The sequence below is a fragment of the Oncorhynchus nerka genome, linkage group LG2, assembly GCF_034236695.1.
Source record: "Oncorhynchus nerka isolate Pitt River linkage group LG2, Oner_Uvic_2.0, whole genome shotgun sequence".
NCBI lineage: Eukaryota > Metazoa > Chordata > Actinopteri > Salmoniformes > Salmonidae > Oncorhynchus > Oncorhynchus nerka.
The window spans coordinates 45994507-46012781 of NC_088397.1; the positions used below are offsets into that span (position 1 = coordinate 45994507).

The window sequence follows — 18275 nt, forward strand, 5'->3', positions numbered from 1 at the left end:
GGAGCGAGTTGGATTTTGTCCGAAATTCTGAAAAATTTCTCATCGATGAAACATTTTGATCTCCATACAGTTTTCTGTTTCCAAAACTAGAATCTGTAAAAAACATGGTGGACTGCGTTTTGTAGACTTTAGGCTTTTCCAAAGTAAAAACAAAATGCGTTGTTTTAGATGGAGTGCGAGGGCGAATTGTGTTATTGCATACGCGCATTTCACAGACTAGGCGTTCCCTAACGAAAATATGCAAATTAATGTTAGAACAGGCCAATAGGAGCTCGCTATCTCGTGCTTGGCTCTGCCCACCTCCTTGTTTGTTCGGGCCAATATGATTAATTTGCTCCCATTGGAAACAACAGGCTCTGATTTTTCTTGGGTTACTGTTAACAAATCTTTGGTGCCACTGGCACATGATTCCTCTGTTTACAGCACAGCCATCCGGTAAAAACATGGAGGACGCCACCAGCAGTAATCCTCAATCTATTGGATTTACAGAGAAATTAAAATCATGGCTGTCCTGGTCATGGACATACATATGTGCAGTTTGGTTTGCCATGGTCTTAACTATGATATATGTTCTGCGAAGCCCCTTGAAACTGCAGGACACTCTTACCTCAGGTGAGTTAGCTAGCTAAAGTAACGTTAGCTGTAATGCAGAGCCATCAAAGAATGGGCAAGCTAGCTAGTTAGCTAATGTAACCAGCCTGCTAGCTAACAAATATACATCGAGAGACAGTGGATGAAGTGAAAGTTTGACAGTTCCATAGCCAGCATCTCAGTTTGTTTTTTAAATTAAATATTAGACAGCTATTAAACACCTAACTAACGTTTACTGTTATGCTTATGCATAACAACTAACCTGCTAGCTAGATCGCTAGTTTACATCATTCAAACTAGCAATGCATAGTGGTTGCTAGAATTGCATGAGTTTCTTAGTCAGTGTGGCTATTCGCTAGAGACATAGCTAACTAGCTATATCTCTCTTCACCAATGGGCTTCTTCACCAATTGGCTACTTCAACCTCGCTAGCTAGCTACACGGACCCAGCACAGGCTCTGTCTGTAGTAGGCTCTGCATTATCAGCCTCTAATTTACGTTCAGTGTTATATCTGAATCCCAGTCATACTATTCAGTCAGGCTTGTGCAGTGTCATCAATTTGTGTGTTATGCATTTGATCTAACATACCTGTTGTTTCAGCATCTGTATTCTTGAATACACTGACCCCTAAATTCTATGTGGCACTCACTGGAACATCCTCTCTCATCTCTGGCCTAATCTTGGTGAGTTGTGAAGATCACAGGGTTATTCACTGCATGGGGGTTGGTGAATATAGTTAGCCCTGGTTGTAGATTGGACACTCCACATTTGCAAATGTGCAATTCAAATACCAACACCAAAGGGAACCTAGATGTGTTGTACACTTAGCTAGTGCACAATGATACGATTCAAATAAATGGCAATCAATTTCATTGTCAAGAAGATGTGTATACTGGTACATTGCTCTCTGTATGACTGGCCCAATCCCCTGCTTGCAGATATTTGAGTGGTGGTACTTTCGTAAGTATGGGACCTCGTTCATTGAGCAGGTGTCTGTTAGCCATCTTCGGCCTCTCCTAGGTGGGGTGGAGAGCAGCACGACCACTGGCCTGTTCTCCTCAGTCAACGGAGAGGCTGAGCCTAGACCCAGTGTCTCAGGTAAACATTTCACCTATAGTATGGTTCCCCAAACAGACCAAAGACCTGGGTCGTAGTAATTAGTGCACAGCACACTGTAGCAAACCGCAGCAAAGCATTTTGCAATGGACAACAAAAAAATGAGCATTTCTGATTGGACAAGTTCAGGTGCTCTCTCACTGTTTCAGTCCATTTTTCTTCCATTTGGTGGCCAGTGAATATGTGACTCAGGTTTGCAAGGCCATCACTGTAATGACACTTGTCTTTTGCAGAGTGTAAAGTTTGGAGGAATCCTTTAAATCTATTCAGAGGAGCAGAATACAGCAGGTAACGTACATCCCCCACCACAGGATGTCACTCATCCTGAGTTTTAGCTACACTGGCCTTCTATCTAAAGGTAAATAGCTATTTATAAATAATTTGCCCCTGACACTCTTTATTTTGTACCCCTCTAAAGGTACACATGGGTGACTGGAAAAGAGCCTTTGACCTACTACGATATGAACCTGTCTGCTCAAGACCACCAGACCTTCTTCACTGGCGACACTCAGCAACTCAAGACTGAAGATACTGGTTTGAATCTAAGCTTTTCAACTGGTATATTATGACATATGAAAGCCCAAGTTTACATTTCTGGGAAGGAATAGAATCCTTAATTCTTTGTAAAAAAAAAGACTGCTTTGGGCCTTATTGGCCTGCGGACAGTCTTCTGGATCCATGTCTAGGCACTACGTTCATTATTTTGTTATTTTTCTGTTCTCTTACAGTTATGCAGAAGGCCTGGAGGGAGAGAAATCCCCAAGCCCGGATCAGAGCAGCTTATCAGGCCATAGAGATGAACCACGAGTGAGTTCTACCGCCATGACAGTTTCGGTTGCGGTTCGAAGACCTTGCACGCTCATTTCGGGAAATCCAAAATGAAGTCTTATTTAGGCCAAACAAGTAGGTGTATTCTAGTAGAAGTAGAAAGCAAAGCAAGTGTCTTCCCTGTGGTTTTTAGGTGTGCTGCTGCCTATGTGCTCCTGGCTGAGGAGGAAGCTACCACCATCACAGAGGCTGAGCGGCTGTTCAAACAAGCCCTGCGGAGTGGTAAGAGAGAACAGAGAGTACAGGACCAAATCACAAGCCTCAGGCCTTTTGAAATCATTAGTCGGGGATGGGATTTTTGTAATTAAATGCAATACATTGCCTCTCTTGCATAGCTGGCAAAGACATCAACTTGCTGGTGTATATCAAACGCAGACTGGCCATGTGTGCACGCAAGCTGGGACGCATCAAGGAGGCAGTGAAAATGATGAGAGATGTGAGTGTTGCCATTTCCTTGACCAGGGGTGTTAAAATCAGGGCCTTGAGTTCTGCATTATGGCTGTTTATGCAGGTAACCTAGCAGTTATAGCATTGAGACAGGAACCAAAAGGTTGCTGGTTGAAATACCCAAGCCGACAAGGTGAAAAATCTGTCTGTTCCCTCGAGCGACCCTTTAAAAACAACACATTTCACTGTACCTATCTGGTGTATGTAAGATTTATTTTTATTGATTGATGCCATTGATTGGCTAGAGGGAGAGTTCACTTACCTGGGATGCATTCAGTTCGCTTCAACGTTTGCTACATTGCGTGACGGTTTGCATCGTTCTTAAACAGCCTTTGTGGTATGTTTTTGCTCCCATGTTGGCGGGGTGTGGCCGGATCAATAAGGGTGTGACCATCTGAAATCACAAAATTCCTGCAGCACACCATTCATAATCGCCCTCTGGGCCACCATAATCACAACGCTTTTCAACCGGTCTTTCAGTACAGTACCATTTCCGTTGAATTCATCGTGTTACACTGTTTTGTCATACTGAACGCAGCCCTGGTATTAGTCGCTGTTTAGAGGATAGAACAAACAGAAGTAATGTGGACCTGGAGGCTGTGATTTTTATTGTCCTGTCTTTAGTCCTCTTCTATGCACCTTTTAATACTGGTTAGTCAGGACACTTTATGATTCCTTCTCTCACTTACTGTTCCTTACTTTTTCCCAGTTAATGAAAGAATTCCCACTGTTGGGAATGTTGAATATACATGAAAATCTCCTAGAGGCGTTACTGGAGCTGCAGGCTTACGCTGACGTACAAGCAGTCCTTGCCAAATATGACGGTAAGCTATATGGCATGTAGCCAATGTTTTTATCCAAGGCGACAGTAATGAGTGTGTAAATTTTTTCAGATTAGTGGGCCCAGCGTTAATCAAACCCACAATCCTGGCGTTGAAAGCCCCATGCTACCAACTGAACCCCGTAGGACCACGTGAGGGAAAAACAGGGTTCAAGCCAACAAACGACAATGACTTTGAACCAGTCCTCTGTGTTCATGATTTCCAGACTCCTAGTTTGAGCTTAAAGTGAAATAACCATCATGTGTTCTCGTTGTAGACATCAGCTTGCCAAAGTCAGCTACTATATGCTACACGTCTGCACTGCTGAAAGCACGGGCTGTATCAGAGAAGTAAGTGTCCCCGTGGGGGAAATTTAGATTTTTAAGATCCGTTAGTAACCATTATTGTAAAAAAATTATAAGATGTACAAAAACAGTATATTGCATGATCTATACTTGACAAGGATGCATCTGTTTTTATAGACGAGTAGCACGGGGGAATTCTGTCTACTAACAATCAATACTTTTTTGTGGGACGTCCAACTCTCTTTTTATGACTGAAGTGCAGTAGTACTTCTGTCTTAACATGGGTGTGTCTTTCACTCTGTCTCTCTATCTCTCCATACGTCCCAGGTTTTCTCCTGAGGCAGCATCCCGGCGGGGCCTGAGCACTGCAGAGATGAACGCTGTGGAGGCTATACACAGAGCTGTGGAGTTCAACCCACATGTGCCAAAGGTCAGTCGAGACCTTCAGCCACAGATCTAGGATAAGCTTATGCTCTCCAAATCCTAACCTTGACCATTAATTGCAAGAAAGGTACATATCTAGAATCAGCTTAGCGTACCCTATCCAAGTCCGAACCTGAACAATTAGTGGGGGAAATGCAACAACTGATATGAATTTGTATGTTTTTTCCGTTAGCTTTATTTGAGCAAATTCTGTCATTTTTCTACAAACACAGGTGATGGCTATTTAGTTATTTTGCTGTACTCCATTCTCTTCTGGGGTGATGGCAGCAGAGAGCATCAATGTCTCTACCAGAACTGTGCTGACTTTAGTACTTGTAAGGACCTAGACCAGCCAGCTGGTGTCAGTATTGCACTGCATCGTAAATGTAGCTGCTGTAGTCAGGACTGGGCCTGTGAGCCACTACTCACTCTCTCTGTAGCACAGTAGAACACGGTGCCCTGCACTTAGTGGATTTTTCCAAAGGTAAAACTATAAGCCTAATTATTATTCCATTAGCTATCTATCAGTTGACTATGAAGAGTTCCTGGTGAGATCTGGATCGTGTTCAGTAGGGCATACTGTAGCAAAATCTTTTGCAACAGAAAATACAAATCTATATTTTTACTGCATAAGATCAGATAGTACATCCCCCGTTTCAAAATATTTTTTACCTACTGAACAGGAACCTGAGGTGTAACCTCGTTGATCATGGACATGACTGGGCTGTACTCTGGTCTGGGTGACAACAAGGGGCCTTGATGTGTCCCCTGCAGTAGACAGACAGAAACAATTCCTGCACATCTCTTCCCACAGGGATTAGGCTTGGATGTCCTATAGTAAAACACACAATCCCCCACACACACTCTCTCTCTCTCTCTCTCTCACACTCACTCACATACACAGAGGTCGCAGCCTCCCTACAGCAAATGTGTGTGTGTGTGTGTGTGTGTGTGTGAGCTGCGATGTGTGGCAGTCACAGGCAGCGAGGGGGAAACTCAGTGCTTTGATCCAGGCTTTGATGTAAGGGCCCTCATCCTGAGTGTCTCCCTGTCCCCCACCTCGCCCCAGGGGCATTGCTGCCCCCCTCTCTGCTCCCTTCTCAGCCCCCCTTTGCCCCCTCTCATTCCCCTTCCATGGCACTGACAAACAGGGCGGGTCAGACTATAAAGTAGTGATCCCAGAGATAGTGCACATCTACAGCACCTCTGCTTTCAACTGGTGTTACCCTTCTAACTAAACTCTGAACCACAAAGCCAATTCCACTGCATTTTTATCCACTGTCCCCCTCTAATCAAGGACTGATTTAGACCTGGGACACCAGGTGTGTGCAATGAATTATCAGGTAGAACCAAAAACCAGCAAGCTCCGGACCTCGTAGGGTAGAGTTGAATACCCCTGCTCTAGACCGTTGAGCTGGGAGAGACTAATATGTTCTCTCCGTCTGTCTCTGTCCCATTGAAGAAGATCTTCTCCCTCCCAGGGTTCACGTCTCATAGTAGACAGGCAGACGGGACACTCCAAACCTTTTAGAATTGTTCAAATCCGTCAGATATCGACTGAATTATAGCACATAAAACATTTTACTGACGCATAAATGAATGGAGTTCAGGGATTTTGGTGGGAATTCAGGTATAACATGTATTGTCATATGTCACGTGTTTTTCTTAGAATGCACTTATATATATATATACACAATGCCTTCAGAAAGTATTCACACCCCTTGACTTTTTCTACATTTTGTTGTGATTCAATTTAGATGTTGTGTCACTGGCCTACACCATAATGTCAAAGTGGAATGATGTTAGACATTTTTACAAATTAATAAAAAATGAAAAGCTGAAATGTCTTGAGTCAATTCAACCCCCAATTCAACCCCTTTTGTTATGGCAAGCCTAAATCAGTTCAGGAGTAAAAATGTGCTTAACAAGTCACATAATAAGTTGCATGGGTAGTGTTTAACATATCCTTTTTGAATGATTACCTCATCTCTGTACCCCACATATATATACAATTATCTGTAAGGTCCCTCAGTCAAGCAGTGAATTTCAAACGCATAGACCAGGGAGGTTGTCCAATGCTTCACAAAGAAGGGCACCTATTGGTAGATGGGTAAAGGGGAAGAAAAAAAAGCAGGCATTGAATATCCCTTTGAGAATGGTGAAGTTATTAATTACACTTTGGATGGTGTATCAATATAACCAGTCCCTACAAACATACTGGTGTCCTTCCTAACTCCGTTGCCGGAGAGGAAAGAAACCGCTCACGGCCAGTTGTAACTTTAAATAGTTAAGAGTTTAATGGTAGTGAAAAAACTGAGTATGGATCAACACCATTGTAGTTACTCAACAATACTAACCTAAATGCCTGAGTGAAAATAAGCCTGTACAGAATAAAAAATATTCCAAAACATGCATCCTGTTTGCAATAAAGCACTAAAATAAATTGTAAAAAAATGTGGCATAGAAATTAACTTTGTTCTGATACAAACCGTTACGTTTGGGGAAAATCCAACACACCACATCACTGAGTACCACTTTTCATATTTTCAAGCATGGTGGAGGCTGCGTCATGTTATGAGTATGCTTGTCACCGGCAAGGAGTGGACTAGGGAGTTTTTCAGGATTAAAATAAACAGAAAATCCTAGATTAAAACCTGGTTGTCTGCTTTCCACCAGACAAGTCAACATTCAGCAGGACAATAACATAAAACACAAGGCCAAATATACACTGGTGTTGCTTACCAAGACGACATTTAATGTTCCTGATTGGCCTAGTTACAGTTTGGACGTAAATCGTCTTGAAAATCTATGGCAAAGATGAATGTAACATATATTGGCTCAATGCTCTGAATACTTATATACATATCTGTATTTCATTACATTTAATACATTTGCTAACATTTCTAAAAACATGTTTTCACTTTCATGCGGTATTGTGTGTAGATGGATGAGAATAGTTTTTATTTCATCTATTTTGAGTTCAGGCTGTAACGCAACAAAATGTGGAGTAAGCCATGGGGTATGAATACTTTCTGATGATACTGTATATTTTCTAATGGTATCAGGTATATATTTTTTCTTAAAGTAAATCAAATGAGATGCCTCATTTGCATAAACACAATGGGTGTATTTTCATAAGTGAATACATTAACATAACGGGATGGAACAGGGCTGCAAAAACATGCCCTGTCTATGCCTACCTGTGCTGTCTATGCCTACCTGCACTCACCTGTGCTGTCTAGACTGCCTAATTTAATTACTGTTGTTGTCACTTTCTTTTGCGTAATTCAACAAGTGTGTCAATAGCAGGATATCCTAGATTAGAAATCACCACACTTGGCTCTAGGTTACACCTATCTAAACAAACATTGTTTGCGAGAGTAGACATAATGTCACGATAATCGCAAGTGTTCATTTTAGGTACTTGTTTCATTTCAGCGTGTCTAATTTGTAAAAATCTGTATTAAATTATTACTTTTTTTAAATTCCACCAAAAAAATCAACACTCATCAAAAAAAAAAAATATTCTCTTTCTTGTGACGCAAGTATCGAAACGATGCGTTGAATCCCAGATGACGCTTTAGCGTTATTATAGACGCCATTACCAGCGTGCGTTTGACAGGCCATTACAAACATTTCTGCACTCGTACCTTTAACGGGGGGGAAAAGTACAGGCTCAATCAAGAGGTATGAAAGGTTCGCAGGAGTCAAATGAAAGCAGTCAATCCAGTGATATTGAAGTGACCGGTGGATTTTGCACCCCTCAAACACAGGAAATAGATGGCTGCGACTGACTTAACGTGGCGACTTTTAAAAGAGTTGTGTCACTCCCGCATTGAGTGCGGGAGTGAAGCAGGTTCTTTCAGCCTCACCGTGTCAAGTCAATTCATTGAATCCGCTATAGGGTTGGGTGCTTTGGTCTTCTTATAGTCAAAGCTTTTGAGATTATGCAGCAGGATTATTTCCTGGTCTAAATGATTTGTGTCAGACTTGTCTTTATTTATTTATTTATTGATCAAGGTGAGTCCCATTTGAGATCTTATCAAGATCCGGTGTGTATCTCTTTCACAAGGGACCCCTGTCCTTGTCTGTCTAAATGGTCAGTGAGTGCACCTGTAGCCGTAGAGCCCGAGGCATGCCTGGCGTGGGCTGTTTTCTGCCCAGCAGCCAGTGTTCACACACAGATACCAGTTGTTCACTGGACTGGAGCGAGCTGCTCTGGCTCTGTTGTGGGTGGGCTTCCATTCCCAGCAGCTTCCCCGCATTCCCCTGCTTCAATCAACGAGCGAGACCCCCCCGATTCCTCCCACCGGCCTCGGCAACGTGACCCCTCAGCAGTCAGTCAGTCCACCAGCCAGCCCCCACCAGGCAGCCTTGGAAGAGTGGTGTAATGAAGGCAAGATTTATGGGCATTCTGGGAGGTCAGGCGTGGGGAGTGTTAGGGCCAGCATCGCAGCAGGCCTGAGGGGATTATATATGGACATCACGCTACATCACATGAGCAGACTGCACTAAATGCTCCACACACCCAGCTGTTTCAGTGCTCAACCTCTTAACCGCTCTGCTCGCCACTTTTTTCTTGTCTGTCCCAATCAGTCTCGCTCTCCCTCTCTCTCTCTCTCTCTCTCTCCAAGGAACAGTAGAATGGTTGAGAAACCGGACAGAGGGAAGCCTGTATGGCTGGTCCAGTGTTAAGGACACCTGAATGTGTTTTATATTTGGCACACTCCTGTGGTTAACACTTCCTCGCGCATTTGGAGTGTGCTGCTTTGTGCCTGGTAGCCTATGTTGTGGCGATGGCCTCCTCGGCCTTGTTCAGAATTCAGGTGGATGGAGGCTTGACTTAGGTCAAGGGTGATCCAACACTGCACTGGAGGAGACGGTCGGCAGTAAGAAGTGCCTTGGCACAGCTCTAGCGTCAGCTCACCTTCACCAGTTCCTAACCTTAATCATTGGAAGGAACGATACAAAATTTACCTTTTTTTTTTAATTTTTTTTTTAGATCAGTTTCTCGGGTCAATATCATCCTCCAGCATCCGTCCAGTTCAGTCCGCCGCTACCTTCGGGTGACCTAACATGACAGACGGCCTCAGAGGTCACCTATCCTTCAACAGCACCGTGAGCCAATGAGACGACGGCTGGATGTCGTCGACTTGTTCCATTGTGCTAAATGCCGAAGATTAAAATCAGAGGGAGGCTTATGAGTTATGCTCCGGCGTATGAGTGTTCCAAGATAAAAGAGGAACGTCAATGAAACTCGATCCCTTCATCAAAGAGGCGACTGGTGAAGGGGGGGGGGGGGTACGGAGGAGGGAGGCAGCGCAGAGGGCCGAGGTGTTACCCACTCTTATGCCAGGGCATGCCAGGAAGGACAGCTGCCAGTCAAATGCTTTGGTAACCATCACCTCTACCCTTATTAAACACACTGGTATACCTGGTTAAAAGTGCTGCTCCTAACAGAATGAAGTATGCTCAGCATCTATATAGCAGGCCTCTCCAACCCTGCTCCCGGAGACCTACCGCGTAGGTTTTCGCTCCAACCCTAATCTTGCACACCCGATTCTAATAATTAGCTGGTTGAAAAGCTGAATCAGGCTAGTTACAACTGGGGTTGGAGCGTAAACCTACAGAAGTGTAGCTCTCCAGGGACAGGGTGGGAGAGCCCTGATCTATACAGTAAGCCTAAGTGCTGACTGGCGTAAAAGTCTCAAATTTGGCGAGGACATGAAAGTCGCGCACGCCATTGAACGACTGCAACTCAAATAAATCACTGCAGAGAGGAGTGGAGTGCGCTGAAAACGTCTTTAAAAAGTGCTAGACACTCAATCTCAAAAACGTGAAACTCACAGACCGTTATCCACGCATAACCAATCAGCATCATATTCATGCAGACACACTGTAGCCAGCCAGCTAACACACCAGCTAACTGTCCCTGAGGGAAGAGGAGAGCAGTGCAGAGGCCCTGGGTGCAGCCTCCTGGGCAAGCAGGGTGGCTCTGGGCTGCTATGCACTGGGCTGGCTGGCTGGCTGAGCCTGTGACCATGGGGGAGATTAAACAGGATTAGCTTTAGGGTAACCTTCCCAAAGTGTCAGTCTAAGACCCATAGTCCTGTGAAGCAGGCTGCCTGGGAATCCAGAAGGCCCAACCCCAACGGTCCCTGCTGGCCCCACAGCCCAGGGGACCAGTTCAGAGGGGATTAGCGCCACTGCCACGCCGCCACACACACACACACACACAGTCCAGACACGGAGGAAAGTCGGCAGCACCACACAGCATAGCCTGACTCAGTGGGAGGAACTCACAAGGGGAGTTTACACTCTGAAACTAACAGTAAAAGAGAAGAGAGAGGCTTTAGATTTCCCCCACTTGAACAATTGCAAAACAAGGGCCCTCAACAAATGCCTCACGAGGAAAAGTATATTTCAGTCTATCGGTCAGATAGCCTTAGCCTAGGGAATTATTGCTCAACAGGATATGGATGAAGTGCTGACTAATTCCCATTCAAATAAATGAACTACACTGCCCTTGTCTTCCTTGCACTCACATTCACACTTCTCTCTGCTGAACAGCACAAATTTAGCAGATTGCGACTGTTATTGCGAAATGCGGTTGTTTACCTCGCGCCGGTTGTAAGCCACCCTGGATAAGAGCGTCTGCTGCTGAACTATGCCAACGCCTTTGTACCTGTAATGTACTGTAATGGCGTTGTCTCCTGTCTGCCTCTCTGTCTGTAGTATTTATTAGAGATGAAGAGTCTGATCCTGCCTCCAGAGCACATCCTGAAGAGGGGGGACAGCGAGGCGGTGGCCTACGCCTTCTTTCACCTGCAGCACTGGAAGAGGGCCGAGGGAGCCTTAAACCTGCTGCACTGCACCTGGGAAGGCAGTACGTACTGGGACATTGATTGATTGTTTGATTAATTAGTAGGTTGATGAATTAATTCATTGCATTTCTGGCAGTACTCTCATTAAAAAAAAGAGTTGACATTTAAAATCTATGCATGTACATGCTTGATGTGTTGTTCTGCATTTCTCTCCTGCCCCTGAAGCTTTTCGGATAATTCCCTACCCTCTAGAGAAGGGTCACCTGTTTTACCCCTACCCTGGGTGCACAGAAACAGCAGATCGGGAACTGCTGCCCTGTAAGTAGTAGGACAAGTCACTACTATACAGTATATTCAATGCAATGGTCAATTCTGATGATAATATGTGCCGCTATCTCTCTCTTCTCCTCTCTCTCTGTCCCCCCCCCCCCCCTCTCGTTCTCTTCTGCAGCCTTCCACGAGGTGTCTGTGTACCCAAAGAAAGAGCTTCCCTTCTTCATCCTCTTCACAGCGGGCCTTTGTTCGTTCACTGCCATGCTGGCCATGCTCACACACCAGTTTCCTGAGCTCATGGGCGTCTTTGCCAAAGCAGTAAGTCGTACAATTCTCTTCCACTGATCGTTTTGGATGTTGGGGGTAATATTTACTATGGACCGCTTCACATGGCTTTTCATGTTACATTCGCTGAATGAATACTTGATGGTCATTTGGGCTAGGAAACAAAACAAAGTTGTCAATATATAAATGGAATCTGGATGTGGTATTTCTCTGCTTTGTGATCACCCTTCTCGGGAGTTGCAGAGGTGTGGCATTTACAAATCCTAGTATAGAAAATACCATTAACCTAGAGTGATTTGCTGATATCGACCTGGGTCTGTTTTAAATTTAGAAGCGTTTTAATGGGAACGATTAAATTCTTAAGACATGTTGTATGCGTGTTATTATTCTCATGTACTCTGACCCAGTTGTGCTCTTGTGTAGTCGATGACTCTCACCTCTGTCAACAACGAGGCTCATGGGATGCCTGGGTCTGATTTTTGTATGTGGCTCCTGTGTCTTTCACAGCACAGCGCTAGAGCAATACAGCCAGAATCTCTTAGGATTTAATATTGTATTATTTAATAGAGTTGTTTTTGCCTCCACGATGTGAGAATGAAATCTAGCTTAACCATATCCTGTTGTCTGAGTAGATTCCTAGAGTACTGTACTGTATGACTTGGCGCAAAATCAGCATCTCCACCTAAGCCTTGTCCCAGCCAGGTAGTTCGTAGTACACTCATGTATTGGATAGCAGCACTTGAAGATTATCCACAGAGCAACAGCTAAGAGGGCCACCTCTAGTGATTTATTTCAGACTAGATAAGTGACGTGGGCCTTTCTCAACCAGAACAGGCTAGTCTTGCGTCGTCTCACTTCCCAGTTCCAAGTCTCTTGAGAAAGCCGGAAATGTAGGTTGAGAACAAGCGAGCAACACCTTCGCTCAGCAGCACCATACTTGGCTACTATAGCAGACCTGAAGAGGAAACTTGCTTTGATGACGCCGGTTTTCCACAGAGCCGCACCCTGTCAGGAGGGTCTCCAGGGAATGTGGAGGTTAAGGTTTAGGATGATAGAGTGTGCCTGTCACTACCAGAACAGGTTAACACCTCCACGCAGTCCTTCTCAAAGGGCTGTTTTCCAACCCAGGCTCAGTTGCCTAATGCACCGTGCCTGTTAAACATCAAAAGTAAAGAACTGCAGTCCAATTGCCCCCATAGCCCATTTCACAGAGCCCCTTTTCCCGCACATTATGGGAATATATGGGGGCCGAAAGAGCGTAAGCCAGCAGCTGATAACACAATCCAACATAGGCTTACAGCATGCGCATTAGTTCCAGGGTTTAAGCATTGGGTTTGATGTATGTGATTTAGTCCCTTGTTTATTTATAAGACAGTGTGGCAGACTGTCAGTGTTTCTGTTTTTAGCCTGTTTGGCTAGGCCCTCTCTCACGCTAATCCTCTGTTTACGGTGGCCCTGTTTATTAGCTCTCACTTTACACAGCAGAGCAGGGCCATTAGCCTGGGCAAAAACAAGTCCGCAGAGACCGCCTGGCACTCACACTTTTGTTATGGGAAAGACTGCCTCTAGATAACACTTTTACAGCGCAGTGGAGAGCCTGGTTTGTGTAAGGGCCAGATAGAGGCACTCCATGAAAGCCTCGGAGGCTGGAGGGAGGGGAACGGCCCAGGCCCACACCGTTCTCTGAGGAAAAAATGAGATTTCTGCTGAAGAGGATAAAAAAGATCCCCGGCCTGAAACAGGACAGTGGGGGTGACCCCCCCACACACTTCCTCTTTATCTACTCCCAGCCCTACTACATGTCTGTCCTCAACCAGCTTTTATTAGGTTACCTATTCTGTGGCTCACTGGTGTCAGTAGGGCTAGGTCTAACCTAATTCAAAGTGTGCTTTGTAACTCACTCCATTTTATGGAGGATGGATGTTGTTTTCAAAGTCTTCAGAAGTAGGTGACTGAGTGGTATGACGAGAGAGCGTTTATTTTTTATATACACTACATGACCAGAAGGATGTGAACACCTGCTCGTCAAACATCTCATTCCAAAAGCATGGGCATTAAAATGGAGTTGGTCAGGGCTCTGTGCAGGCCAGTCATGTTATTCCACAGTGATCTCGACCAACCATTTCCGTATGGACCTCCCTTTATGCACCGGGGCATTGTCATGCTGAAACGGGAAAGGGCCTTCCCCAAACTGTTGCCACAAAGCTGGAATGTCATTGTATGCTGTAGCGTTAAGGGGCCTAGCCCGAACCATGAAAAACAGCAACCAGACCATTATTCCTCCTCCACCAAACTTTACAGTTGGCACTATGCATTGGGGCAGGTAGCGTTCTCCTGGCATCCGTCAAACCCAGATTCATCCGTCGGACTGCAAGATGGTGAAGTGTGATTCATCACTCCAGAGAAAGTGTTTCCACTGCTCCAGAATCCAATGGCGACGAACTTTACACCACTCCAGCCAACGCTTGGCATTGCACATGGTGATCTTAGGCTTGTGTGCGGCTGCTCGGCCATGGAAACCCATTTCATGACGTTCCTGACAACAGTTCTTGTGCTGAAGTTGGTTCCAGAGACAGTTTGGAACTCGGTAGTGAGTGTTGCAACCGAGGACAGACAATTTTTACGCGCTACACGCTTCAGCTCTCAACGGTCCTGTTCTGTGAGCTTGTGTGGCCTACCACTTTGCTGCTGAACCGTTGTTGCTCCTATACGTTTCCACTTCACAATAACCGCACTTACAGTTGACCAGGACAGCCCTAACAGGACAGGAATTTGACGAATTGATTTGTTGGAAAGGTGGCATCCTATGACGGTACCACGTTGAAAGTCACTGAGCTCTTCAGTAAGGCCATGCTACTGCCAATGTTTGTCTATGGAGATTACATGACTGTGTGCTCAATTGTATACACCTGTCAGCAACTGGTGTGGCTGAAACAGCCAAATCCACTAATTTGAAGGCGTATCCACATACTTTTGTATATATAGTGTATCTTATTTGACTGGGTGTTTTTAAACACTGACACATCTGACTCATGATCACTGCACGCTGTTTGTTCTGGGTGGACGTGTCTGTAGACTTGTGATTATTGAAATGTTTACCTAAAGGCTTGTTTTTATAAACACAAGCAAATAGTTGGACAAAATACCTTTCAACAAAATAATGTGTGAAGACCACACTCAATAACTTTCCACTTAGCAGACCTGAATTTGGAAAAAAACCTTGATCAATTGGGCTAATATCGTTTGTTTTCAAAATATTTTCCATTCCTGTTGTTGCACTAGGCATGAGGACTCGCCTCTGTCTGTCACGTTGGGCAGTGTCATCGCTGTCGGTTGAGACTCAACGCATTGGGGGAGAGAGACCCATGGCATTGCATGCTTAAGCGTTGGCCATGGTTCCAGATACTAGAGCAAAATGCTGTGGCCTTGCTTCCCCTATCCTGTCACAACCATCTGTTCACCTCGCAAACGTATTGCTTCATAAACACATTCAAGTGTTGTTTATGGTGGATTTAACTATTGGGGTTGAAACATTTTTTCAGATATGCGACCGCGGGCCAATTTCAATTGGTTAAGCTGGACATGGAGGCCTCAACAAGGGTTTATGGGTCTCCTCTCTCCTTGCTTATTTGTTTTGGGAGAGCGTTTTATAGAATTAGACCTTGGATCCCTAGGGTGTAGTAGTGATGCAAGCGTTGGTATTCAACCCTAGATGAAGGGTACATTCTAACATGCCCCCTCAGTACAACGCGCCAGGCCAGTGCCTGTCATCTCCCGTTTGATTTCACCGTACTCCACAGCAGTCTGTGTAGTTTGTTGAATACAGGGGAATAGCAGTTGTCAGAATTCAAAATGAAAGTGTGTTCATTTCTGTTCATCAGTTATATCGTGTTGGGATAGCCACCCCCCCAGTAGGCCAATGCCATGTCATGGCATTGTAAGAAATATAGTTATAGCACATGTGCAATTGTGTTATTGTTGTGACTGAGCTTGTAAAGATATACATGTACAAAGATAGAGCTGTGTGGTATGATTTGGGATGGTGTAGGCCCCTCAAACTGAACTCTAAGACCTCAAAGCCAGTTCCGCTGCATTTCTTTTCCATTGTCCCCCTCTAATCAGGGATGGATTTTAGACCTGGGATGCCAGGTGTTTGCAATTAATTATCAGGTAGTACAGAAAACCAGCCGTCTCCGGACCTCGTAGGGTAGGAGTTGAGTCCCCCTTGTGTAGGCTATTGAAAGCAGTGTATTGAAATATCTTTGTTTCTTTCGTTCCTCAGTTCTTCAGCACCCTATTCGCACCCCTGGGTTTCTTCGCTGACAAGATGGAGAGCTTCATGCCGTCCAGTTTTTGGCATCAGCTGACTCGAATCTGACCCCATCACACACACACACGCACGCACACACCACATACACAAACACACTCCTCAGACAGCAACACTTCAAAACTATAGACAGAAATGTTTGCTCTCCTGTCTTCAGCATTTACACACACTTTGGGAATGATTCTGTTGGCGAAGTCTTGTATCATGAGACAGATTTCTTTTTTTTTCAGTAAACGTTTACCAGATATTCACACAGTCATTCATTTTTTTATTATTATCATTATTATATGAACTTGAAGTTACTTTGAGTAACACAGAATGGTAAATTGAGAGTATTTCAACCCACAGTTTACTCCCAAGTCTGGCCTTGAAATTGGGCCATTCTCTCTTAGATGAAGTGCCGAAACAATAAGTGAAACAACAAATGAATGATTCTAAATGAGCACACAATTTTATTTTTATTTTTTTTGGACTGCAGTGACGGTTCACGTTTCATCATTCTGAAATCTAACACTACAGTTCCTACTCTGTTCTATTTGCGGTTGATAATATTTGGCCAAATGTATTGCCTCTGTTAGCTGGTGCAACAGGAGCGAGAGAGAGGTAAAGAAGAGGAGAAACGGTACTAGAAGGCCTGTTTTCCAGGATCACAGTTATGTACAGACACATTTCTGTTCACTAGAACAAAGTATGTGTGTCAAAATGCCAGTTGAGATGGGTAAAAATAAATAAATAAAGCATAACCTTTATGGTACAAAGTTTTCCTATGGGGTCAGAGTTTGTGAGTCCTTGATTTACTGCCTCACCCTGTCTGTGGTGTATATAACGCCTGCAACGTTTTGCCAGTTGTTGCTATGGCATGCCACCTCAGTATTATATCACTCTAGCCCCTCAGACGTTGCATGAAAATGTAAATGGGATATTGACTGGTCACGGCATGGGCATCACTCACAGCCAATTACGTAACGGAAAGCTGCATTTCTAGTTTCTCCTCTATGAGTTGGAGGCCACTCGTATTGCTCAGGTGTTATGGGCAGTGTTTAACTTGGGCAGGAGCTCACCGGAGCTGGGTACCGGCACCGGCATGTCCTACTTCTTGAGCTCCTGTTCCTCTTTATAAAATATTAGCTCAAAAGTATTGTGGAGCTCCTGCACTTACATATAAACAGTACCGGCACCCAAAATGAGTACCGGCACCTATTTCAGTTCAAGTCAAGCACTGGTTATGGATCAATAGCAATCAAAACAAGACACTATTTGTTTGAAGTACTGTATGATCTCACTTTATCCTCATCAGAAAATACTCTGAACCATGATCTAAGACTAGTCAATAGCCAATATATTGTGGCAAGACTTGAATAGCATGAAGTGCCTCACTGGCTCAACAGACAGATTGGAAATAATCGGCTTGATGAAATGGAAAGACATTGCCCACGATACTGCCAGATATTTATTGTATTGAACCAACGTTGCGGGCATACAGTGCCTTATTCACCGGGGAGGACCAGTGGTTTCAGAACATGCTCATTCATTTGCTAATTCCTTCAACTGCGTTATTCGTTTGAGTGTACATTAACCCAATCATGAGTCATGGCAGCAGTGAGAGCTGACCGTTTATTGGTTGCTGGTGGTGTGTTGGCATCACGGTCAATTATCACACATTGCTTGAGCAGCACTAATAATTGGTTTGCTTACATTCAACATGTGTGTCAAAGCCATCAACATTCCTACCCGGCTATACTGTGCACTATCTGGGTGTACTTACTGTGCACTATTTTAATTCCATACTGTTGGATTATATTTGAGTAACATGGTGAAATGCTGAAGACAGAAGTCATAATATTTGACCTAACTACCATATGATGAGTTGGATAGCTCACAATAAATTGGTTATTGAATGTCATTTTAATGTGTTTTGTGTTTGAATTTCTCTTGTACATTGTGAACAAATCCCCCAAAAATAAAAACGATTCAAGATGGAATTTGTTTTTACGATTATGTCTTGGGAATGTGGGCCTAGGAGGCTCTATGGTT

General features: G+C 44.3%; 1 protein-coding gene across 3 annotated transcripts; it reads left to right on the top strand.

Annotated features, from left to right (window-relative positions):
* Positions 1-172: 172 nt before the first annotated feature.
* LOC115136003 (suppressor of tumorigenicity 7 protein-like) lies at positions 173-18223 on the top strand. Of its 3 annotated transcripts, none has more exons than XM_029671316.2 (15): positions 212-612; positions 1193-1275; positions 1531-1690; positions 1942-1996; positions 2127-2266; positions 2437-2515; positions 2670-2758; positions 2872-2972; positions 3693-3807; positions 4082-4154; positions 4437-4539; positions 11268-11418; positions 11582-11674; positions 11808-11947; positions 16197-18223. In XM_029671316.2, the coding sequence occupies exons 1-15, from the start codon at positions 405-407 to the stop codon at positions 16290-16292; spliced, it is 1686 nt and encodes a 561-aa protein (XP_029527176.1). In that variant the 5' UTR covers positions 212-404; the 3' UTR covers positions 16293-18223. The 3 variants fall into 3 exon arrangements, with proteins under 3 accessions (XP_029527193.1, XP_029527176.1, XP_029527185.1); XM_029671325.2 differs by having other exon boundaries at positions 215-612; positions 2127-2242; XM_029671333.2 differs by lacking the exons at positions 11808-11947; positions 16197-18223 and having other exon boundaries at positions 173-612; positions 11268-11456; positions 11582-11670.
* Positions 18224-18275: the final 52 nt, after the last annotated feature.

Coding starts and splice junctions, on each gene's coding strand:
- LOC115136003 (XM_029671316.2), top strand. CDS start 405: ATGATTCCTCTGTTTACAGCACAGCCATCCGGTAAAAACATGGAGGAC. Junction 613..1,192: donor GCAGGACACTCTTACCTCAG/GTGAGTTAGCTA, acceptor CTGTTGTTTCAG/CATCTGTATTCTTGAATACA. Junction 11,948..16,196: donor TGGGCGTCTTTGCCAAAGCA/GTAAGTCGTACA, acceptor TTCGTTCCTCAG/TTCTTCAGCACCCTATTCGC.